The 24,244-nt window shown below is 42.8% G+C and overlaps 3 protein-coding genes across 15 annotated transcripts in view; 1 reads left to right on the top strand and 2 right to left on the bottom strand.

The window, feature by feature from the left end:
* The window catches only part of LOC135094408 (uncharacterized), a 65,553-nt gene extending 63,458 nt beyond the window's left edge, over window positions 1-2,095 (top strand). For all 5 annotated transcript variants that reach the window (XM_063994475.1, XM_063994479.1, XM_063994476.1 and 2 more), the window contains one exon: window positions 1-2,095. This exon is cut by the window's left edge and continues 246 nt beyond it. The gene's annotated coding sequence lies outside the window, so the exon portion shown is untranslated.
* A 405-nt stretch (window positions 2,096-2,500) lies between these two features.
* Window positions 2,501-9,256, bottom strand: LOC135094407 (SET domain-containing protein SmydA-8-like). 9 transcript variants are annotated; one of them, XM_063994473.1, is made up of 6 exons: window positions 8,460-9,256; window positions 7,843-8,111; window positions 4,797-6,093; window positions 4,577-4,672; window positions 4,316-4,395; window positions 2,501-3,570 (listed from the first exon to the last, which is right to left on the bottom strand). In XM_063994473.1, exons 3-6 carry the CDS (start codon window positions 6,082-6,084, stop codon window positions 3,451-3,453), a joined length of 1,584 nt encoding a protein of 527 aa, XP_063850543.1. In that variant the 5' UTR covers window positions 6,085-6,093; window positions 7,843-8,111; window positions 8,460-9,256; the 3' UTR covers window positions 2,501-3,450. The 9 variants fall into 9 exon arrangements, with proteins under 9 accessions (XP_063850543.1, XP_063850537.1, XP_063850539.1 ...); XM_063994467.1 differs by having other exon boundaries at window positions 8,464-9,256; XM_063994469.1 differs by having other exon boundaries at window positions 8,492-9,256.
* Window positions 9,257-10,975: 1,719 nt separating this feature from the next.
* On the bottom strand, window positions 10,976-23,675 carry LOC135094405 (ATP-dependent RNA helicase DHX30-like). Its single transcript, XM_063994462.1, has 16 exons — window positions 23,490-23,675; window positions 22,835-22,912; window positions 22,071-22,167; window positions 21,786-21,952; window positions 21,170-21,318; window positions 20,592-20,703; window positions 19,511-19,697; window positions 18,830-18,908; window positions 18,525-18,656; window positions 17,156-17,898; window positions 16,185-16,389; window positions 15,652-15,875; window positions 14,582-14,820; window positions 13,599-13,812; window positions 12,981-13,247; window positions 10,976-12,446 (listed from the first exon to the last, which is right to left on the bottom strand). Exons 1-16 carry the CDS (start codon window positions 23,626-23,628, stop codon window positions 12,245-12,247), a joined length of 3,234 nt encoding a protein of 1,077 aa, XP_063850532.1. The 5' UTR covers window positions 23,629-23,675; the 3' UTR covers window positions 10,976-12,244.
* Between the last annotated feature and the right edge of the window lie 569 nt (window positions 23,676-24,244).

Here is a 24,244-nt window from a genome sequence, read left to right as displayed (position 1 = left end):
TGTGTGTGTGTGTGTAATATACCTGTGTTTTAATGAAGGTTTATTTCTTAACTCGAGAGCTTAAATAAACTTCACTAACACCTAATGCTGTGTGATGGTAGACTTAAGAGATACGAATTTCATAAGCTATTCCTCCACCCTTTTTATAACGCCCCTTGTGGTCACGTGACTAATTGTATTCATCAGATCATTCACGCCTCAGTCAGGTAAACTTGTAGGTATCACTTTCATTACTCACTATCAAATCTTTGGTCACTGTATAGTTTTCAGTAATCAATGGCTTTCTCATGGTATCTATTCATCTATCTATTTATTTATTATCTATCTATCTATCTAGTACTTTAATCCCCCACTGTCGGATAAATACACCTTTACAACTCTTCTTTCCCTGATGTCACTGCAGAAAAGTTCATATTGACCAAAAAAAGCGTTAATTAGGTAATGTGGCCAGACTCTTAGTTGTGAAAAGGGCACGTTGAGAAAGGTACAGTGTGGAGCAGGCTTTCCTATAGTGAGGTGTTGTGGGGTGCAGGGAAATGTGTTGTGAGGAGGTTTTATAATGTCTAGTATTTTAATGATCTATTTATTTGTTTTTATTGTTTTGTTTTTATTTATTTATTTATTTAGTCTTTTATGGTCTCTTAATTCAAATCTAGGTAATTGTTTTCTGATTTTGGTAGAGAGAAGGGAAATGTATACAGTTCATGGCGTAATATTAACGTTTTTTTTTTTCTTTCTGTTTTTTTTTTTTTTTTTAATGTTGGAAGACTGTATATGTAAATAGAATTCACACCATGAATTTTATATTACATACATTTATATATTTCCCTTTTAAGTAATGAAATACTCAAGAAACAAGTTTATTACTATTACTACTACCACTACTACTACCATTACCACCACTACTACTACTATTACTACTACTATTACTACTACGACAATAACAACAACCACTACTACTATTACTATTACTACTATTATTACTACTACTACTACTACTACTACCACCACCACTACTACCACTACTACTACAACTACTACCACTACAACAAAAACTACTATTACTAGGTACTACCACATTCACAGAAAACGGGAGTAGGACCAACAGGGTAAACTATGGTAAACTATTTTTCCCGGGGAGGAGGGGAGGGAAGGAGGGGCGGTGGTGGGGCGGACCAATTCTTTCACCCCAGCACTTGTATGTGGCCTTGGGAGGGGGGTGGGGGTGACTGGTGGGGTGATTCTTTATATTAGACTCTTAGTAGATGGGGTGAGACGTGGGGGGGGTGAAAAATTTTGGCAACAATCGTGTATACTTTTAATATCCTGTGTGTGTGTGTGTGTGTGTGTGTGTGTGTGTGTGTGTGTGTGTGTGTGTGTCACCAGTTGTCTTATTTATAAAGTACTGTTCTTTAGTGTGTGTGTGTGTGTGTGTGTGTGTGTGTGATAAACAAGTAAACAAAACAAGCAAACAAACTGAATATTCCATTTTTTTATCAGAAATCATGAAAAAGAAAAAAAATATTGACATTAATCTTTCATATCTTTTTTTTCTTCTTCTTACGTTTTCTTTCTTTTTTCACTTTATTTTCTTACTCCCAACAGCTTTTTCTTTTTTTTCATTTCTTTACTCAAAAAAAATAAAATCACACAAACCAAGAAAGAAAATAACATAATTGTATTTTCTTTGAATTTTCACGTTCATACTGAGAAATACAAATTTAAAAAAAAACGAAAAGAAAAAAAAACAGGAATATATTAAATGTTTCGCTAAAAGACTTGTGTGTGTGTGTGTGTGAGTGTGTGTGTGTGTACTATATTTAATTCGAGGTGGTGGTGATGGTGGTGGTGATGGTGGTGATGATAGTGATGGAAACAGTGATAACGATGATGATGATGATGAAGATGATGATGAAGGATAAACAATGACCCCACTTAACCACAGTAACTACTTAACCACCACCACCACCACCACCACCGTAACAACCACCACCACCATTAACTACTATACACCACATCAATGAACAATTTGTAACATTATTTTGTAAACTATTGTTGTTTTTGACTGATGAATGTCATAATATATTTATTATACAATGTTCACCTTTCATTGCCTCACCTTCGAGTCTCGTTCTTAGTGTTGGAGGAGCAAGGGAGAAGAAGAAAGCAAGAGAAGAGAAGGTACATTGAACATTCCCGCGCTTCGAACCCTCCCTCCGAACAACTGTGAAGCTTCGTAAGTTCAAATGAGGTTCCAAATTCTCGTGGTGTTATTTATTGGGTTCGAATCAGAGTTTAACAGGTTCTAGTGTAATTATTGGAGGTGTTTAAGGGCTCCAGTGACGGTTCAACAGGCTCTAGTGAAAGTTATGGGGGTTTTCAAGGGTTTTCATGATTATTGTGATGGTTCGACAGGCTCCAGTGAAAGTTATGGGGGTTTTCAAGGGTTTTTCATGATTATTGTGAGGTTCAATAGGCTCCAGTGAAAGTTATGGGGGTTTTCAAGGGTTTTCATGATTATTGTCATGGTTCAACAGGCTCTAGTAAAAGTTATGGGGGTTTTCAAGGGTTTTTCATGATTCTAGTGATGGTTCAACAGGCTCTAGTGAAAGTTATGGGGGTTTTCAAGGGTGTTTTCATAATTTTAAGGATTCCAGTGATAGGTTGGCGAGTATTGTGCATGTATGGCCCTTATCTTCCCAGTAGTTTAATGGGAGTTTTATTCATATAAAGAAAAATAACCGTGTACTTTCAATAGTTGACAAATTTACTAAAACAACATTCATATCAAGTAAAACACAACTTATATTACAAAATTACAAAGAACCTTTTACTTAACTATTACCATTAAATTATACAACTTATATTACTAACACTATATTTCATAACATTCACTATTAACTCAGATTACCGTGTGTTACTTACTATGTACAAACGCAAGACTCAAGATTTATTTCATTTCATTTATTTATTCATTTACTCTATGTCATGTATTGGCCAATAGCTCCGGTAGGCTCTTTTATTTCCCTTAGGCCTAAGTTGATATTTGTTCATTCATTTGTTCAATTGTTATCTGTGTTCTTGTGCTATAGCTTCGGTAGGCTGTGCTATTTCCCTTAGGCCTTAGGTTCTCTGGTACTGTGAACTGTTGGATATCACGATGAAAGGGAATTTGTCACGACTCAAATACTGTCATTCCCTTTTTTCAACTCTCTTTTGTTCTGTCGATGCTCATAAACATTTCATACTTTTTTTTGTGTGTTGTGAGTGGTGAGAAGCGAATCTGTCACTCCTTAACACTATTAATCACATTTCTTATAACCCTTTTCTTTTTTATCGACTTTTTTTTTTTAAGTATTGTGAATGCGAGTGAGTGAGTGAGTGAGTGAGTGACTTTTCTTACACTGCTCCTTTACCGAGTGTTGTGAGTGAATGAGTGAGTGTCTGTGTTCATTGGGTCCGAGCGGCGGGGCACCATTCACGCAGGGCAGCACTGAGGAGGGCGGCTCGGGGCAAGAAACGATCATACTGCAGTAAGCTTTCCACATGTGTTGCTTGATTCAGGAGTGTCTGCAGGAAAGAATTCGTGGCCCTTGTAGTAGTTCATTGTGAAATATTGTCTGTCTGTTTGTCTGTCTCTTTCTGTGCCTTGTTTTTCCTGTGTATTTGTTTTTCTGTCTATTTGTTTGTTTGTCTGTTTCTCTGCGTCTGTTTTTTTTTTTGTTTTTTGTTTTTATTCATCTATCTATCTGTCTCTGTCTTGCTTTCTGTCTAATTTTTTTTTTGTCCGTCTGCCTGCCTGCCTGTTTGTCTGTCTGTCTGTCTGTCTATCTTTAATACACTTTACTCACTGTTACGTCATATCAGATGGCACACACACACACACACACACACACACACACACACACACACACACACACACACACACACAAGCAGCAAGCATCAGGAAGAGAGATGGGACACGTTACTAAGATAGCGCGGCAGCCAAACCTTTCCCTTGGCAAACAGTACCAAACAACTGCACGGGGTACTATTAAAGACTCGGCTCGCCCTCCACCAGTCACCCACAGAGATTGAAAGTGAAAGGGCAGTTTGGTCTGATTCCACTAGAACTTCCATTACTTATCACAAGAATCATGAAAACACTCTTGAAAACCCAAATAACTTCCACCAGAGCCTGTTGAAGTACTACAAGACTCACGAAAGCTGTGTTGAATGCCCCGCCGACCTCCACTAGAGACAAGGGATGCTCAGGATAGCAAGTCAAGGATGGGGCTGGCAGGGCTTCCAGCGCCACCACCACCTGTGTTCTCACCTGCCTGGCTTCCTCGTCACCTGTGCCCTCCCGCAGCAGCAGTTCCGTAGCCGCAGCTGTCTCGTAGTACAGCAACAGACCTGTAGACCCACCGGGAGGGCATGAACATAGGCAAGTGAACAGAACAGACTTAGTTGTTGCCAGCAGTGTGTTAGTGCAAAGTCACCCGATATAAATACAGGTATGTGAATCATAGATCTCTCTCTCTCTCTCTCTCTCTCTCTCTCTCTCTCTCTCTCTCTCTCTCTCTCTCTCTCTCACCTGTCATCCTGGACACGCCGGGCTCCAGCAGCTGCAGCACCGCCGTCAGGTGGCGCGCCAAGTTCACCGCCTCCTGCAGCAGGTCTTTGGGCGCCTCTGCAGGGAGGGAAGGGTTGCGCATTATGTTCTCTGCCTCACTGTTCTCGTCACAACAAAGCAACATGTTGAATTTCAGACCAGCATCACGTGCATGACCCACGTGCAGGCCTCGTTGCCCTACCTGACAGCGGCGCGGCGAAGAGCACCTCGAGGAAGCAGTGCCTGGCGCGCGCCACGACGTAGTGGTGAGGACCCAACAAGCGGCTCAGATGCGTCACGGCGGCGACCACCCCGGCGGCCGTCTCCTCCCTCAGGTGCGCCAGCTGCGTGGCGCCCGCGTGCACCAGGGCCTCCACCAGCGCCGCCTCCACGGTGTTCCCGCAGGCGCGGCACTGCCAGGCGTCCTGCCGCTGTGAGGGTGGCACCACCACGTCCCCGCAGACGCGGCAGCGCACGGAGCTGAGGTGTGAGCCGCGCTCCGCGGGGTCCCTGCACCGCTCACACGTGCACGTGAACATCTTGCACGTGGTGAGCTGAGCAGCGCGCACGCGCGTGCCCCACAGGGCATGCGTGTAGCTGATGAGGACCGGTGTGCCGCGGGGCAGGGCCGTGGCGGCGCACACCACCAGCCTGCCGCGGTAGAACCACCAGTGGGCGTTGGGCACGCAGCTGTGGTTCATCATGGCCGCGGCGGGAAAGATGGCCCTGCCGTGGCCTGCGTTGTCCAGCGTCACCTCGAAGCAGTTGGTGTCCAGCACGCCGCACGCGTGGTGCACGGTTTCCCGCGGCAGCGCCAGGCCCAGGCGCTGCCGCAGGCCCCCCACGATGTGCTCCTCCACGAACTTGCCCACGGGGAGCCTGAGGCGCACCGCGGCGTGGCTCTCCAGGGACAAAAATGCCTCCCTGGCGGCGCGCGACTCCTGCACCAGCAGCAGCAGGCGCAGCGGCCCCAGAATCACGTTGAGCTCCTTGATGAGCGCCTCAAGGTGCGGCGCCTCTCTGAAGCCCATGCGCTGCAGCAGGCGGCACTCCGTAGCGCCGTGGTGAGCGCCGCGGCAGTCCGTCGCACACAGCGGCCCGCCGCACGTGCGACAGGCCGTCCACTCCACCCTGAGGGGCGCCATGCAGGCCAGGCAGGACGTCTCGGAGTCCACCTTTGGCACCACCAGCAGGGGCGTCTCCTCCAGCAGCACTTGGCCCGCCGCCACGGCGCGCTGCGTCACCAGGTAGCGCCCGTACCGCGCACTGCGCTGCATGCTGCACAACCCACCTGCCGCTCCTAGGTCTGCCGTGGGGCACGGAGGGGCGGCTCCTGGCGTGCCTAAGGGAGAGTCTTTGGCTGCAGGCTCCGAGGGCGGCGTCTGTGCCTCGCAGGAGTCTACCAGGTGAGGGTGAATCTGGTCTCCGAGCCCAGGCAGCAGGGCGTGGAGGCCCGCGGCGTGCTTGGAGGGCAGTAGCGCTCCCGCCATCACGGCGCCCTGTGGGAGACGCAACACTCGTCACGCCGCCACGCACTCACCGTCACTGCCAGCAACATGTAATGTTTCTATCACGGTAAACACTGTCGGACTATCGCCGCCAGCAGGCTTCCTGCCTGAGCCTCTGGAGGTGACTGGCAACAGTATCCTCCTGAGAATGTTCCTTCTAACCATGATATAGATCCATCCTCAAACTGTCAACAGAATCAGGGAAATCATAAGAATTTCCTTGAAAACCTGAACACTTTCCACTACAGCAAAGCAAACCACCCCAAGAATCAAGACCAAACCAAACATTATCGCGCCTTGACGCCAGCCTCTGTGTTTCCTCACGTGACGCTCCAGGAGGGACGTGACACAACAATTACAAGAACAAGAGGAAGAAGAACTTGTTTACGTACATACCTTTGAGATGCAACGCGCCTTTGTGTCCCAAAGAAGAGGCAGGATCAAAGGACAGAGAAGGAAGAGAAATATTGATAATCTGAAGTGCCTTTGAAGAGAAAAAAAATTCACAGGTTCACAAACACAACTGAAGCAGAAAACAAGAGACGTACTCGAGTCTCCATGTAGAGTTCTCAAAGAGTAGGGCTTTCTCTTTCTCTCTATCGTCTTTTTCTCGACCGTCTCTCTCTCTCTCTCTCTCGCTTTATCTCTTTCGTCTTTCTCTATCACTTCTTTCACTACATCCTCTACTTTCTCACTCTATCGTTTCTTTCTTTATAGTCTCTCTCTCTCTCTCTCTCTCTCTCTCTCTCTCTCTCTCTCTCTCTCTCTCTCTCTCTCTCTCTCTCTCTCTCTCTCTCTCTCTCTCTCTCCAATGCTCACGGGAAACTGGTCAGGCTAGGAGCTATGGGATACATTTATGTTCCGTGCAAGACGCGCTGTGTGGACGCCCAGGTCAGCATAGTGGGTCGTACGTGCTGAGGGGCGCGTGTACAACATGAGTTCCCGCACGTACGACGCCACGTGGCAAGGAAATTCTGAGACGCGGAAAGAAAGAGAGAGAAAAAAAATGGATTCCTTGCTTTGCTGCGTCTGTGTGTGTGCGTGTGTGTGTGTGTGTGTGTGTAGGCAAAGTGATACCCCCCCCACATCTTATGCACTGTGGAATTTTGGCTCATACTCACGTACAAACACACACGCACGCGTTTCTGACCGTACTCAAAAGCCCTGTGCTCTCTCTCTTACTCTCTCACCACGACTCTTTTCCAATGCCACAGGGATGATTAACCGGGTTCCCAAGAGTGTTTCTCCTCTTCATAATGTAGAAATATACTTAACCTGTACCCTGAACCGTAAAAACATCCTTAAAAACACATCTAACTTCAACTACAGCCTTTGGAAAGTAGTGGAGGTGAAGCGCAGTTGTAGAATATGTCCCCTTTGTCTTGTACCCGCTGGCCCGCTCGAGCACCTGACCATTACAACAGCCACGCGCTACCCAGTGTTTGTTTACAGGCCAGCGGGGGAGACGGGACACGAAACGAGCGATCTAATTTGTGTCTTAGTATAATTCTTTAAGGGGAAATACCACTGTTTCATTCTTATCTATTATTTGTTGAAGAGTATAGATGTTTTTTATTATTATATCGTGTTTTATTAAGCTACTAGGAGTGTATTGGAGCATATTCTGAAACATGTAAGCGCCACGCCTCCACTCTGCATGTATTCAAAGTCCCTTACCTGCCCATAGTGAAGTTGTGATTAACTTTCTTTCACTTGTTTGAAGTGCGATAGTTTACTTACTTGTCTAATGTGTGATCCATGTACGTGTGTGCTTCTTCTCACCTTGTTGTTGCTCTTTTCTTTTCTTCTTGTTCTTGTTATTCTTGTTCTTTTTCCTCTCCTTCTTGTTACTGTTTTCCTTTTTTTGTTCTACTTCTTATTCTTCCTATGTTCGTGTTCTTCCTCCTTCTCTCTTGTCTCCTCCTTACTTAACAGTTTCCAGTGGAGGTTATTGGAGTTCTGAAGGCTGTTCTCGTGTTTCTAATGATAACTTGACGAGAAATATGCACCTTTATGGAAGAGCGAAGAGTACAGGAGACTTAGTAATGAAAGGAAAGTGATAAACAAAAACTGGAAATGCAGAAACTGTAGCACTTAAATAATTACCTCCTGTCAGTAAGTCAAGGGAGTTTTCAATGGTGTTTTTCGTCTTTCTTCTGATGATTTTTATGAAGGATGAGAGTGTAGGAGACTTGAATGAGAGAAAATCGCTAAAAAAAAAATATATATATACTAGCAGAAACTTACAATCATGACCCCAAAAATATGTAGTAAGACTTTTAAGGAAGTTTCCAATTGTGTTTTAACGTGAAGAAGACTTAAGAATGAAAAAAAAAATCGATAAAAAAAATACTAACTTACTATTATGACCAAAGCTATCGAGACTCACAGACACCTTCCTGTCTTTAATGAGATCCACCAGGTAAACACCACATCCAAGCCACACCTGCCGGGGCGAAACGAAGGGAGGGAATGAGACGATCGCCTTGCCCAGTCAGCCTCGCCTGCTCCCCCCGTCACTGTTAGCGCCCCCTTCAGGTGGTAAAAAGGCGTAGTAGTTTAGTAGGGGCTATTTCTGTGAAGGAGTCGATGAGTCAGTGCGTGAATAATGACACCAGAAGTTTTGTTTGTTGCTTGTGTGTGTGTGTGTGTGTGTGTGTGTGTGTGTGTGTGTGTTGTTGTTGTTGCCAAGGGTTCCTATATTGTGAGTGCCTTCTTTATTCTTATCTTCTTTTTTTTTCTTTTTTTCTCTTCCTCCAATTTTTTTTTCTTTTCTCGTATTATTTTTATTTTTTTCTTTTATTTTCATCCTTTTCCTCAGTTTCTCTTCCTCTTCCTCCTTTTTTTTTTTCGTCTGTTCTTCCTCCTCGTCTTCTGCTTCTCTTCTTCACCTCCTCCTCCTCCTCCTTTTCTTTTGTTTATTTTCTCCCTCTTCTTCTTTTCCTCCTCCTCCTCCTCCTCCTCCTCCTCCTCCTCCTGAATTCCCGGTAATATTACTTCAACCATCTCAAACGGCTTTGTAGGGACCAGCAAGTCTGCTGCTGTTTGTTCTCGTCATGTGATCTTCCGCGTTCAAAAGATACAAAAGGTGTGTGTGTGTGTGTGTGTGTGTGTGTGTGTGTGTGTGTGTGTGTGTGTGTGTGTTTACGAGACAAAGCAGATTTAAATATGTGGATCAGGTTCAAAACAATATACCCAATAACCTGCACGGACGCACGCACGCACGCACATAAGCACACACACACACACACACACACACACACACTACAACAACTATTACTGTAAACACCATAACCATTACTACTACTACCACCACCACCACCACCACCACCACCATTACTACTACTACTACTACTACCACTATTTTGTCGGTACGAAGCTCTCTCCTGTCATTTTAACCCTTTTATTCCAACCAAATCCTTCCCACAATCATATTTTCAAAGACATATTATTCATACTAATCTCTTAAAAAAAAAAAAAACAATAATAATTCTGTAGCTTAGCAAAGTCTAAATTAACCTCATATTCTTGTTTTTCTTCATGTCCATCCAGATAATTTATTACAGTGATCTCAGTGGTAACAAAAGGCGACCCATACCAGAGTAAAAGCCTCCTTAGCAGACACACAGAGCCAGCATCCTGACAAACTCTTCTCTCATCACCAGTTTGAAAATGACTACGGAAAACGGTACTCGGGTTTTCGTGAGTGCTTTTCCAATTGTCACTGCAGAAATATGTGTTAAACTATCGATAATAATTAAGGGAGCACTCAAAAACACCAGTAGCTTTCTCTATAACCATGAAAAACACTCGGAAACTCCTTAAATTTTCTTTGGATCTTGTTAAACTACGATCAACAAAACACTTGAACACACCCATAGCTTTCTCTACAGCCTGTTGAACTTTCTACACTGAAATAGTTAAACCTTTTTATTTTGTCAGCAGCAACAACAGCAGTAGTAGAAGTAGTAGAGAGGGGACACAAGAGGACAAGATGGCGCGGGGATGTGGAGGGTAGCGAGGGGAGACAGGTGAGCTATAAGTAGACAGGTGAGGCGTGGAGAGGCAGGAAGAGAAGCTCCTACACGCACCTTATTCGGCAATCAAATGATCCCTCGTAGAAACACAGAGGGAGAGGCAGAGAGAGAGAGAGAGAGAGGGAGAAGAATGTGCTTGGTTTGTTTATGTTTGGTTCTGACTGCGTGACTTCTTAAACTCGTGTGATGGAGGAAGGGGCGAGTCTTCAGTGTGTGTGTGTGTGTGTGTGTGTGTGTGTGTGTGTGTGTTTATTTGTCTCTTTTGGTCTGTGTTTGTCTATCTGTTTACTTGTCTCTTTGCCTGTCTGTCTCTCTTTCTGTTTGTCTCTGTCTGTCAGTCTGCCTGTCTGTCGTTCTTACAATGTACAAGTTTGATGACCACAACCCCCATACCTCTCACCTGCATCCTGCCAATCCCAGAATATAAATAAATAAATAAATAAATAAATAAACAAATAAATATGGTGAAATTCACTTGAAGAAAATAAGAAAAAATACTTGAAAATAAAAATACCTTCTTGAAAAAAATCCTTGAAAATAAATTAAAAAGCACACCTTTAAAAAGTGAAAAAAAAAAACATCCCCTGAAAAAAAATTCTTGAAAAAAATAAGATTTTACAAAACTAGAAAAAAATTGAACACATTTGAAAATAAAAAAAAATAGAAAAAAAATAAAAATAAAAAAAACTGAAAACCCTTAAAAATAACAGAATAAAAAAAAAAGTTGATTAAAAAAGACTAGAAAAAACATCCTTGAAAATAAAACAATTCCTAACCTTTCTTGGGTTCAGATAAGGATGGATAAAGCGTTCTCTCATCCACTAAACAAAAGAAGCTTGTCAGATTAAATGTTCATTATTAAAAACTTCATATTCTTGGATGTATACAATTATTTACACATATTTACAAAGTCATTTATCAGCACAGCGAAGCACTAAAATATGTATTACTTTCCTGTAACAAAATCAAAGGTACTGTTTTATGTAGGAGACAGAGAATACAGCTTGACAAACAAACACACATACATCATAATTAAACAATGGAATTATGTGCTGTATAAACATAAAAATCATCAAACTAAACAACATAAATTAATTAACTTGTATCACAGTAACAGTTCCTCATGTGAACAAATTTTGTGTATTAAAATCAACCATTTCTCTCACTAAGCTTTCATTTCCTGTGACAATGACATTTACTTATCTCCATCCAGTTGTTTCATCCTGTAACAATTGTATCCTGTTCATATGGAGAAATTTATCTATCTATCTATTAATCTATCTATCTGCAGTGAGGGATTACAAGGCTGGTACATGGATAGATAATTTCTCTCACCAGGAACAGAACATAGACTCATGGTATGGTGACTAGCATAACCCAATCATTTTCTCTATCTCTTCCTCCCAGATTTTAATATTAAACGCTTGTTCATTGGATTATTTTCATCTCTACTGCTGTACTGAGCTAATATTTACTCATAGTTCTCCTTTTCTCTGTATATTTAGGTCTCTATCCTTTCGTCTTCAATTTCAATATCAAAAACTTTCTGATTTATCTCTACTGCTGTACTATATTGAGATTTGCACTTATATTTCACTCGTTTCTATTGCAGTATTTCTTTGACATTTAATAATCTATCCTTTCTTCTTAAATCTCAACATCAATAAAACGTTCCAATTTTATGATTCTAATCTCTATTCTTGTGTTGTATTGAATTTTACTCCTATGTTGCCCCTTGTCTTTCTGTATAACTCTAATTATCCATCCATTATTCCAAATATTTACATGGATACAGGATTACTAGTCTTATCTTGTCTTCCAATATAATTCCCAGTTATAACACATAGGACTAGTTTCAATATTACAATTTCCTTTCATCATGCATCCCTTAGCATTCCCAAATTTCCCTATGTACACAAGCATAACTGATCTTAACTTCCACTACAATTCCCACTTACTATACAAACAAGTGGACTGGTTTCAATATCTCTCATCCAACTGCAATATTTCTTTAGGTATCCATGTCTTACTCCCAAATTTTTATAAGTATACAAACATCATTGCTCTAACTTCTACTACAATCCCACCTACTACACAACAAACATTTAAAAACCCTCCTCCTCTCCTCTTAACCTCCTTACCCTCTGCTCTTGGCCCTGTGACCCCACCAGCTTGCTAACAAACATCACTAGGTCATCACAGAAGGTGTCAGCCAGAGGGGGTGTTGCATGCATGCCACGCGTCTCAACGAGGTACTCTATCACCTCATCCATTGCCTCTCGCAGCTCCAGGAGAAACTGCCCTGTCCTGGAAAGAAATGATAGGGGTTTTGTTGTAAGATATGCTATAGAATCATAGGTATTGCTAATTATTGAGGTGATGTGAGGGTTACAGCAGAGGTAATGTAGGTACAGAAAAAGGATTACAAAGGTGGTACTGATGTAAGAAGTGGTAATAAAGTCGATATGGATGTAAAAAAGTCATAGTAAGTGAAAAATCATAATAAATAAATGAGGTGATAAAAAAAAAGGTGACACAAGAATAATAAAAGTGGAAAAACTGATAACAAAGCTAATGTAGAGAAAACAATGATAATAAAGTGAAAAGTAATAACAAAGGTGATATAGACAAAAAAATTATTATAAAAGTAAAAAAAAAATAATAACAAAGGTAATAAAAAATAGTGATAACAAAGGTAGTAATAATAATAATAATAATAATAATAATAATAATAATAATAATAATAATAATAATAATAATAATAATAATAATAATAATAATGATAAAAAAAAAAAAGAAGAAAAAAAGGTGACAACAAAAGCTAGATATTTCAAGCCTGACCTCTCATCCACCTGAAATGACCTCTTCTCCAGGCCATCCACGCTGACACAGAGTGACCCGTGCGGTGACCTGTGACCCACCAGCTGGCGCCCAGTGAAGAGGGCCACTGTGAGGGGCTGCAGCAAGGATAGGTCACGCGCAACGGTCCTCCTGCTGACCCCGTCCCTGCTGAGGTGGAGACACAGCAGGTGGGGAGGCAGTGCTGAGGGGTGCTGGGGGGGCTGGTGGAGCACACAGTCACTGGTGGTGTCAATGTGTTCACCTTTCCTGCGGGAGAAAATTAGGGTTTTCTTTATCATGTGATGCCTAACCTAACCCCAACCTAACCTACGCTAACCTATCCTGACTTAACCTTACCTAACTTAACCAAACCTAACTTATCCTAACCTAACTTGACCTAACCTAACCTAACCTAACCTAACCCAGCACACACGTCCTGCTGGTGTCAGTGTTCTCATCATTCCTGAGAGAAAAGGAGCATTTTTCTAAATCATATGAAATAACCCCCACACACACACACACACACACATAAACAGCACTCACTAAGACACACACAAACACCGAAACCTCCCCACCCAAACACACACACACAGACAAACACACACACATAGCACTTACTCAGATTTGATAGCGATGGAGTCTGCATTGAGGATACCCTTGGTGTAGGACCCCCTCTGGTAGTGCAGGAGCCTCGCCACGCCGGCCGCCAGCACACCTAGCACTAACTGCCCGTTCTCTCTGTTTGCATTCCAGGAAGAGAACTCGGAGTGCACATCCTCAAAGTTAAGAAGTCTTGCCTCGCGTAGGTGGCTTCCATACAGATGTTTGATGCCTGTGCGGGTGACGGGTGATGGGGTGAGGAGGAATGGTGTACATGTTAGCAAGATAGAGAAGGTGACAAGGGCAAGACAGGGGATGGTATACACATGTTGGAAAGATTGAGAAAGTGACAAGGGTGAGATAGGAATGGTATACTCCTGTTGAAAAAGATAAAGGTATAGAGAGCAGCTATGAAATGGGTAGCAGATTTGAAAGATCTTGGCAGTTAATACCTTGTCGAAAATTTAAGGATAAGTGTCTTGAAACGTCCCTCTTGAAACTGTAAATCTTAGGTAGAGGTAATACCAGAGCAGGTGGGGAGTTCTGGAGTTTATCAGCAAAAGGGATGAAAGACTGAGAATACTGGTTAACTCTTGCATTAGGGAGGTGGACAGAATAGTGGTGAAAGATTGAGAATATTGCTAACCTCTTGCATTAGGAGGGTGGACAGAACAGTGGTGAAAGATTGAGAATACTGGTTAACTCTTGCATTAGGGAGGTGGACAGAATAATGGTAAGACTGAGAATACTGATTAACTCTTGCATTAAGGAGGTGGACAGAATAGTGGTGAAAGATTGAGAATACTGGTTAACTCTTGCATTAGGGAGGTGGACAGAATAGTGGTGAAAGACTGAAAATACTGCTTAACTCTTGTATTAGGGAGGTTGCAGAACAGTGGTGAAAGATTGAGAATACTGGTTAACTCTTGCATTAGGGAGGTGGACAGAACACAACCACACCACTTGATAAAACAATAAAAACCTACTCCCTTGTAACTCACCCTCACTAAACTTGACATATCTATAACTGAGATTCTTGTCATTGCAGAAGTCAAGTTTATCAGCATAATTATCATACAAACGCCACTCCTTCTGCAGGTTGTACGTTGCCAAGAGGTCGCTGGTCGGGTCAGCCTCCACCTTAACCTCTCTTGTCTTGGTGCGAAGGTCAATGCTGCTCAGGAAAATGCCACGACCTCCGGTTAACACTGCCGAGATGGACAGGACTGGGTCAACACACCTGGAAAAGTAGAAAAGATTGGAATGTTTAGGGTTATTGGAGGGAAAATGGAAAAAATTGTAATGTTTATTGCTGGAGGGAAAATGGGAAAAATTTTAATGTTAAGTCTTGTTGGAGAGAAAATGGAAAAAAAATTGGAATATTAAATGTTGTTGGAAGGAAATTAATAGTCTTTATGAATAAGAAGGATTAGGAAAATTACTAGTTTTAAGAATGTTAGGTTCAGTTAAGGAAGTGGAAAAATTTGAATGTTTAAGTGTTGCTGGAGGGAAATTACTAGTTCTTATTAATGTTTAGGAGAGAAAAGTACTAGTATTGTGAATGTTGAGAGTTGCTGAAAGAAAATTTACTAGTTTTATGAAAGTTAAGTGTTGGTAAAAGGAAAATTTAATAGTTATATATACATCTTTTTTGTCTCTATTCTTAAATTTCATCCTTACAAATATCTGTACTTTTCCATTTTCTATCACAGTTTCTCCATTTTCTAATATACTCCCCATCTCCCTCTGAACTACAGCCAGAATACCATTTTCTTTACATCTGTTTCCCTCCATCTCTCTCTCTCTCTCTCTCCCCATTCCTTCCTCCCTTCATCTCCTCCTCTTCATTTCCCTCATCTCTCTCTATTCCCTCCTCCCTTCATTTCCCTTTATCTCTCCATTCCCTCCACTCTTCTTCTCTCCCCATCCTCTCCCTTCTCCCCTATCACAATCGCTATCTCCCCCTCACTACCACCACCTCTTCCCTCCCCTCAATACCTCCACTAAAACCATCACCTCTCCCGTCACCACCACACTTCAACCACCACCCTACACCACCTCAACAACACACCTAAACACAGATGCCAACACCAGGGCCTTAGAGAAGTGTGGTGGTGTTGAAAAATGGGTAACCCTCCTGCCCAGTGCTGTGAGGTGCTCTGTGTCGCTGTCGTCATCTTGAACCAGCATGCCCAGCCTCTCCAGAGTGGCAATGGCGGTGGTGACCAGGCGACGCGATGGCACACTCATTCCCTCGGCCAAAAAACTGCGAATGCTTTCCTCGCCACAGTGTGCCTAAGGTGAGGGGGAATGGGTGAGAGAAGGGTAAGTGATGAGGGTAATAGTTAAAAGGGTGAGGGATAGATGTAAAGGGTGAATAAGGAAGGGGTAAAGGAAATTGATAGGGTGAAGAGGTAAGAGGAATGAAGGAAATTGATGAGAGAAAGTAAATAATGAAATAAAACAATAAAGAAGTGCATAGGAATCATGAAGAAATGATGTAAACTCTCTCTCTCTCTCTCTCTCTCTCAAAATTCCATTAAATAACATGACACCTTATCTAACAATCCCTCTCCCTCTCCCTCTCCCTCCCCATCACCTCACCTTGCACTGAAGAATAACATGCTCAAGTGGAATCCTCATAATCTCGGGCACAGGGAAGTCACTCATGGCTTGGTGCACCTCGGCAGAGTAGAGATGGAACACCTCCCCCGGCTGCACCCTGCCTGCCCGCCCCGCCCTCTGCTGGCTGTTGGCGCGGGAGATCCAGTGGTTTCCTAGTACGTTGAGGTCTGTTCTGCTGTTGTACCTGGGAGGAGACAAAGAGGGAGGGTTTAAAGGGAAGTAAGTAGGTTTTGTTGATGTGTGTGTTACTGTCCTGGCTGAGAGATTCTATGATTTTTTTTGGTTTTTGTTCTGTTTTGGGAAAAAATTTAAGTTTCCCATCATGTTGAGGTCTATTAAGTTGTTGTATCTGAGAGGAGGCAAGAAGGGGCTGGTTTAGTGAAGGGAAGTAAGGTAGGTTTGTTAATTGGTATTACTAAGAGAAGGTATGATTTTTTTTTTGTTCAGTTGGGGAAGAACAGAAGTTGTTTTACTGTTGTACCTGAGTGGGGGAAGTAGGACAGGTAGGTTTGCTGGAGGGAACCAAAGTGGCTATGCTTGGTGAAGGGAAGCAAAGTGGACAGTTATATTGAAGTGTTGTGATTTTGATGAAAAGGAGTTTTTGCTGTCTTCATGTACAAAAGATTACAGTCGGGTACTTGGCACATGACGCATCTGACCTACAACCAATGTACTATCCGACAAAATAAATATTAAGGCTTTTGTATTTTGCTATTGACGGCTAACTTAACACTTTACTTGAGTGAGTACAGAATTAACACTTATTTACAACTTTAGAGGTGAAGTGAGAGAACAGTGTTGAATTATAAGGGAGAAACTGATAAGAGAAAAATAACATTATACCAAGAGATAAAAGAACAGTCATGAAGTCGAACAGGGAAGGAAACAAACTGACAACCAATCCACCAGACACCACCAATCCACCACACACCAGCAATCACCCGCCTCACCTGTGCTCCTTATGAAATCCAGTGTCCACCACATACACCACATCTGCCACAGTCAAGCTTGTCTCTGCCAGGTTGGTAGCAAGCACCACCTTCCTCTGTCCTGCAGGGGGTGGCTCAAAGATCGCCTCCTGGTCATGCGTGGGGAGGCGGGAGTGCAGGGGCAAGACACACAGCCTCTCCTGCAGCCTAGCGTCCTTCAACAGCCTATTCAGCACCAGTGAGATGTCCTGCCAGCCTGGGAGGAAGCACAGGACAGCACCGGGCGGCCGCGACTTGTCAATGGCACGCAGAACATCCACCACCAGATCCACATTTACTGATGGATAGCTGTCTGGCTCACTGAGGGCAGCCAGGCTGTGGTGCTGTGGTTTTATGCCAAGGACCTGAAGTGCCGAGGGGAGATAGTGCCGCGTGAGTGGATACAGAGTGCCAGGGACTGTGATAAGCGCTGCCTCATCCGCCTTGAAGTACTGTAGGAGCTGGTGTGTGCTGAGGGAGGCACTCATGAGCACCACTCTCAAGCTGGGGTGCTGCTGAAGGAGGCGCCGCAGGAGGATAAGCAGGATGTCAGTTTGTACGGATCTCTCGTGCACCTCGTCCACAATGACATGCGACACGCCGGCCAGCTGGGGGTTGGTGTGGAGGCCCTGCAGCAGCATCCCCGTGGTGCAGAACATCACGCCACCACTCCCACGTACCGGACGGAACTCAAGACGCACGTGGTACCCAACACTCTCACCAATCTGCGGAACACCTGAGGAAATTACCACAGCACCAGGGGAGGAAAACAGCACCAGGGGAAATTAGCACAGCACAAATTATAAAGACTGTGTAAAAATTAAAGACTGTGTTATCACTGAGGTCTTTTTTTGACACTGGCAACATTAACACAACAAAAAAATAAAGAGAAAAGTGCAAGAAAATTAAGTGACATTTTAGAGAAGCAAGAGAGAGAGATCAGATCAATTTTTTTACCTTCCACCTTACAATAAAAAAAAAAAAACCTAGCACATTTTCTTCCCTAACAAAAACACACATGAAAAAAATACTAAGAAAAATCAAACTACAAAAACACTTACACCTCTCCTTTAAAATCAAGCACCATCACAATTTTCTTCACCAATAACTCACAGCAACTTTTAAATGGCAGAGCGGGTAACTGGCAAGCTCTTATGGACAGAAACATTGAAACTACTAAAGAAATAATGCAAATTTTGGAGGAAAGGAGAGAAAAAGCACAGGAAAAATTAAGTGATATTTGAGAGAAACAAAAGAGGTAGCACTGCAAACACCTGATCTGATCTTCCCCAACAACCATAACACAACCACCACCACAACCACAACACCAGTCAACCGCAGCCACACCCACCGCCTCGCCACGCTCCCCAGCCACACGCTTGGCTAGGGAGATGGCTGAGATCCTCCTGGGCTGCGTGACGAGAATGTTGCAGTCTGCCCCTCGGCCCTCCTGCACCCACTGGTCCAGGATCATCTGTGGCACCTGAGGGAAGCTTGTTGTCATTAATGGCGCTCTGAAATTGTCACCATTAGTCTACTGGTGCTACGAAACTGCTGTCCAATCCACTTTTTTTAATGACACAGAAATCGTTATATACCATTTAAGCATTTAAGCTTGGAACCACAACATTCGGCTACCCGGCACCCCCAACTCACCTGCGTACTCTTGCCACAGCCAGTGTCACCTGAGATCACCAGCACCTGTTTTTCCTGCAGGGCGGTGAGCACGTCGTCCCTGGGAAGAGAAGAGAACAGAAGTCTTCACAGCTGGTAAGGCAAGACACTTATCCTTCAATTTTTTATGATTCTCTTGACATTTCTTTTGGGACTGGCACCTCAATGGGATTTTTCTTTCCTCCTCTTTTGTTTCCCTAGGCCAGTGACTCTCTTATATATAAAGTAAAAGAAAAAATATATACAGAGCACAGGTTTTCAAGGCTGGCATAATGAAATAAGAAATTTGCCAATAATCTTCATGGGTTGAAACATTAAATATGACAGTCACTAGCAATATCCTGGCTGGCAAGAATTAAAAGACAGTAGTTATTAATTTATGTGCCTGACGAAAGAAAAGAACACATATTCACAGCTGGCATTGAGAATTAAGACACTTAACAATAATGTTCATGGATAGAGAAGATAAAACATGACTATCAGTTTCCTGGCTAGCAAATATGAATAAGACAATGGATATATTTTTCATTCCTGATTTTACCTGTGAGAGTTCTAGAGTTTATCTGCAGCAGAGTTTACCTGAGGGAGTTTCAGGGTTACAGGGAATCAAAGAGTTTACCTGTGAGAGTTCATTGCAGAGTAAAAGGAAGTTCCAGAGTTTACCTGTAGCGCAGCATGGGGAGGTGTGGGTGTTCCTCTGATTGGGCAGCTGGGCGGGGGCATCTCTTCTGCAGGAGGGAATATAAGAACCTGCTGCGGTATTCTGCATCCTCCTGCTGCCTGCTGAGTCTGTGGCCTGTCAGCAGGTTGTGGGGGTTCTTCTCAAACTCTGTGCCTCCCTCTCCTATGTCTGTTAGAAGAAAGGACTGTGTTGTTATTGTCATCATTGTTGTTTTTATTTATCCTTAGCTAATATGATTCCTTTTTACATAGGGGGTACTGGCCAAGGGCAACAAAAGGAGCAAAAAAAGGTCCCCTGAGATGCCTGTCCCAAAAGAAAGGTCATGTTATTCAAAACTGAAGGATAAGTGTCTTGAGACCTTAAAGGAAACAGGAAGTACAGGAGTGACAAAGTTAAAGAGGCTGGAAACAGTAAATATGACATTCACTAGCAATATCCTGGCTTGCAAGAATAAATAAGACAGTGGTTATTAATTTATATCCTTGAAGAAAGAAGACATATATTTTCATGGCTGGCATCGAGAAATAAGACTCTTGCCAATAACTTTCATGGCAAGAAGATAAACATGACTCAATTTCCTGGCTGGCAAATATGAATAAGACAATGGATATCAATTTTCATCCCAGATTTATTGTTATCATCTTAGTTCATCTTAATGCAGCACTAGATAGAGTTCCAGTTTACTCACTTTAATCCAGCATCACAGTTAGGCTCACTCACCTTCATCCAATCCAGTATCAGACAGTTTAGCTTAATTCATCTTCCTCATTTAGCATCACAGTTCTAATTTACTCATTTTCCTCACTCAGCATCAGACAGAATTCTAATTTACTCATCTTTTTCATCTAACACCAGACACCAGGTAGAGTTCAGCTTACACATCTTAAACCACCATTAGGCAGAGCTTCAATTTACTCAGCTTCCTTGTTAAACATGAAACACAATTCTGACCCTTTTTTTTTTTCAGTGTAATAGGTAACAGGCCCAAAAGTCAAGCCAAAAAAGATTATGCTGAATTGAAATGCCTTGAAACCTTACTGACTTTACTTACACCTCACTCACCTTCATCCTCCAGCATGCCAAGTGGCCCCTCCTCGTCCCCCTCATCCAGCACCACGCCAGGCAGCGGTGGTGACACAGCAGCACGCACCTGCTCCATCAACGGCTGCACCTCCTGACACAGAAAAATAATATTAGTTTTGTGTGTGTCCAGCAAGGAAGAAAGTAAGGGAGATGAGGAAAACAAGAAGGACAAGTTGGAGGAGGAGGAGGAGGAGGAGGAGGTGAAGAGAAGACCAAAGAGGAGGAGGACCTGGGGAGGAATCATTTAAAAAGTTGTCCTCTCTTGTGTCAGAATGTTGTTTTACTGTTTTTACATTTCCAAGTGGACAAATCATGTTTTTTTTACATTTCTAAGTAGAGAAATCATATTTTTCATATTTCTAAGCAGACAAATCATATTTTTTTCATATCTAAAAAGACAAATCATGTTTTTTCACATTCCTAAATATACAAATCATGTTTCTTTTACATTTCTAAGCAGACAACATATTCTTTTAATGCCCCCAAACCAAAACCAACAACACAACACCAGTCACAGCACCCCACCGCAGGCAGAGAGAGGCAGAGAGAGCCATTACCTGTTGATAGTGCTGGAGCAGAGTGCGTCCCTCCTGCAGTGTGTGGCTAGGGATGGTGATGGTCGGGGGAAGGTTCCACTCCTGCAGGCGCTGGTGTCGCTCCTCCATGGATACTGTCACTGGGTAGCCGTTCTCCGTCAGGTAGTTCTCTGCAGTAAACAGATCATTAATTGTTAGTGTGGGTGGGAGTACTTTCTCTTATCCAGTGGGGGGATAAGGGGCTGAGAGAGAGAGGAGTGAGTGAGTGAGTGAGTGAGTGAGTGAGTGAGTGAGTGAGTGAGTGAGAGAGTGAATGTGCATGTGAAAGTTATGTCCCTTGTTTTACCTACCTGCCTTTCTGGGGAGACATAAGAACATAAGGGAAGCTGCAGGAAGCCATCAGGCCTACACGCGGCAGTCCCTGTAAGAAACACACCTACCTATTTCCCCCTATCATCCCCAGACAGCCTTGATATATGCATATATTATGTTATTTACTTATTTTTCTATTTAATCTTAGCTTTTCTTGGGAGTGGGGTATAGTATGGAGATCCACAAGACCAGCACACCTCAACACCCATTATGCAACACCCCAGGCAACCAAACACATCTCAACACCTCTCCAACACCCACTCACCTCGGTACAGCATCTCGGCAGCTTTTAATGCAGCGCTTGTCTCAGCACTTTTCTTGTTGAACCCATAGCCAGTGAAGGTGAGGTGTCTGGGCCAGGTGATGGTGAATGTACATTGGAACACAAGCTGGTGACTGATTCTCCCCATTGCTGATGTCTTCTCCTCGCATCTGTTGGTTGGAGAGGCAAAGCTTGGTCATGTTCTGGATTTCTGCTTTTTTGATATACAGATAGACACTGCACACAGGGTAACAAAGGCCAAACACTACAGGCTGTGAGTCACATTACCTGTAGTTTTCATTAAGGTTTGTGGACAAGTTATAGAACATATTCTTCAAAGTTGCCTTCACTTGTGGGAATATTCGAAGGATTTCTTTCTTCTGCTCTGTAAAGAAAAAAATAATAATAATTATGGAAAGAATACAAAATCTGAATAAAAGTTAAATAAATAAATAGTTAGTGCAATTAGAATAGATTAGTATGTAAGTAATCTGAAGAAAGACAAAGCCAGTATTATGTAACTCTGTGACTGTGTATAACTGTCAGATGTGGTGCACAATCACACAAGTTAGAAATACAAGTAAACAGCATGAAGTGAACTGTAAAAACCCCACACATGCCTCTTGAATAATGAAGGACGCAAAAGACCCCGCAACACAGAAGCACAATGGAACCAAACTTGAATCAGAAACAAGTTGTAGACAAATATAAACAGTATTAAGTGTATAAAACTAATTGCTTTCCCTTGAATCCATCAGTGGCTTTTAAACAATAAAGGAGGCAAAAAAATGCACAACACAGAGGCACAACTCAACCAAACTTGTATCAGCGACAAAAAAAAAGTAATGTGTCCTTAAAACTACAACACATTCAGACTACACACACAAAGAATCCAAACGACTCACTCTCCAGCGCCTCTTAGGTAACGAAGGAAGCAAGAGATCACAAAGCACAGAAGCTCAACAACTGAACCAAAATTTAAATCAGTGACAAAAACAAAATAATCAATGTCCTTAAAACTACAATTCAGACACAAAGAATCAGTGACTCACTCTCCACGTAGTGTGTGTCAGCCTGGACCAGCTGCTGCAGGTGGCCAGACTGTTGTGGAGTTTTGCGTGCTGCAGCTCCTGTAGGGCAGAGACTGAGGATTAAACTGACACCTCTCCACCAACAAGTACAAATCATTGCTTCCTCCTCTTCCAGGTATTTATTTGACGGATAATTGAATCAATGGAAAGCTACACATGATCTCTCCATATATATATATATATATATATATATATATATATATATATATATATATATATATATATATATATATATATATATATATATATTTTTTTTTTTTTTTTTTACTATCACGCCATCATGGTAGTGCCACAAAAAAAAAAAAAAAAAAAAGGAGAAGGAGGGATGGCCTAGGTGAAGGGCCTCAAGGCAGCTCACGGCCTGTCCAGCCCCGTGACAGTGCTGATCCACCACCACCACCACCACCGTGACGAAGGGGTGAGGGAAGGCACGTCTCATCACACACTTCTGATCACTAATACTTCAGAAATAAAGAAATATAACACAATATGCGATGAAAAGCATATACAATCATTTACTTGAGACGGTATGCACTACTACAACTACTACTAGATCACCACCACTGAAAAAAATAATAAATAAATAAATAAATCAGCACAACAAACCAACACTCACGTCTCGCCTTGCCCAGCAGGAGCCCACACGTGCTGAGGGCACGAGGAGTAGAGTGCCAGCAGGTGCCATGGTGTAGCAGTGCCGGGGCCAGGGCCAGGGAAGCACGGAGGGGCGCCGCCAGCCACCACACTTGCATCATTGCCGTGGCTGCAGCGTGACCCGGGCCGCTCCACGTGTGGCCTTTAATTCAGGGTTACGCAGAGGAGAAAAAGATATTTCCTGCTTATTTCAATGCAAACAAAGAATCTAGTATACAGAATTTTGGATTTTATTGAAATAATATCAGCATTTTCATTGAGTAAATTACAATTTGATAAAACGCAATGTTTTGTTAAAAAAAAAATAAGTTATTAGCAGCCTATGCACGTAAATACAATTCTGTTCATTGTCTTCGCCTTATACAGGGTGAACTAGAAGTCACTACCACATTTTAAACGTTTCTTGTGATAGAACAAAGTACAATAACGCACGTAATGCTCTGGTAGCGCAGCCCATGTTATGCGTTTAAGCGGTTTTCAGTCGCCAACACGCTGCGGCCATACAGCGCACGGATCCATGCAACTTTTGAGGGTATTTGTTTCCAGAGAAGCTGCTCTCTCGTCATGGCGATGTTGGGCGGCCAGTGTGTTCGCCAGGTTTAGCTCCGTGCGATTTCTTTTTGTGGGGTTATCTAAGATCCGACGTTTACGTCAATCGACCTCAAAGTCCAGAAGTCCTCAAGGACGCAATTCGCCCAGAAATTGCTGCTCTTCCCC

Source organism: Scylla paramamosain, chromosome 45 (genome assembly GCF_035594125.1).
Source record: "Scylla paramamosain isolate STU-SP2022 chromosome 45, ASM3559412v1, whole genome shotgun sequence".
In the NCBI taxonomy this organism is placed as follows: domain Eukaryota; kingdom Metazoa; phylum Arthropoda; class Malacostraca; order Decapoda; family Portunidae; genus Scylla; species Scylla paramamosain.
This window is presented reverse-complemented; position numbering and strand designations above follow the sequence as displayed.

What these genes read in the sequence shown, in the direction of transcription:
- LOC135094407 (XM_063994465.1), bottom strand. An exon ending in CTTCGCCGCGCCGCTGTCAG is followed by an intron (nt 4,673 to 4,796) that starts GTAGGGCAACGA and finishes CCCTCCCTGCAG; the next exon opens with AGGCGCCCAAAGACCTGCTG. An exon ending in GTGACGAGGAAGCCAGGCAG is followed by an intron (nt 3,571 to 4,315) that starts GTGAGAACACAG and finishes TCTTTCCTGCAG; the next exon opens with ACACTCCTGAATCAAGCAAC.
- LOC135094405 (XM_063994462.1), bottom strand. Translation starts at nt 23,628, where the DNA reads ATGATGCAAGTGTGGTGGCTGGCGGCGCCCCTCCGTGCTTCCCTGGCC. An exon ending in TGACACACACTACGTGGAGA is followed by an intron (nt 22,168 to 22,834) that starts GTGAGTCACTGA and finishes TTTTCTTTACAG; the next exon opens with AGCAGAAGAAAGAAATCCTT. An exon ending in GCTGTGGCAAGAGTACGCAG is followed by an intron (nt 18,657 to 18,829) that starts GTGAGTTGGGGG and finishes AGCTTCCCTCAG; the next exon opens with GTGCCACAGATGATCCTGGA.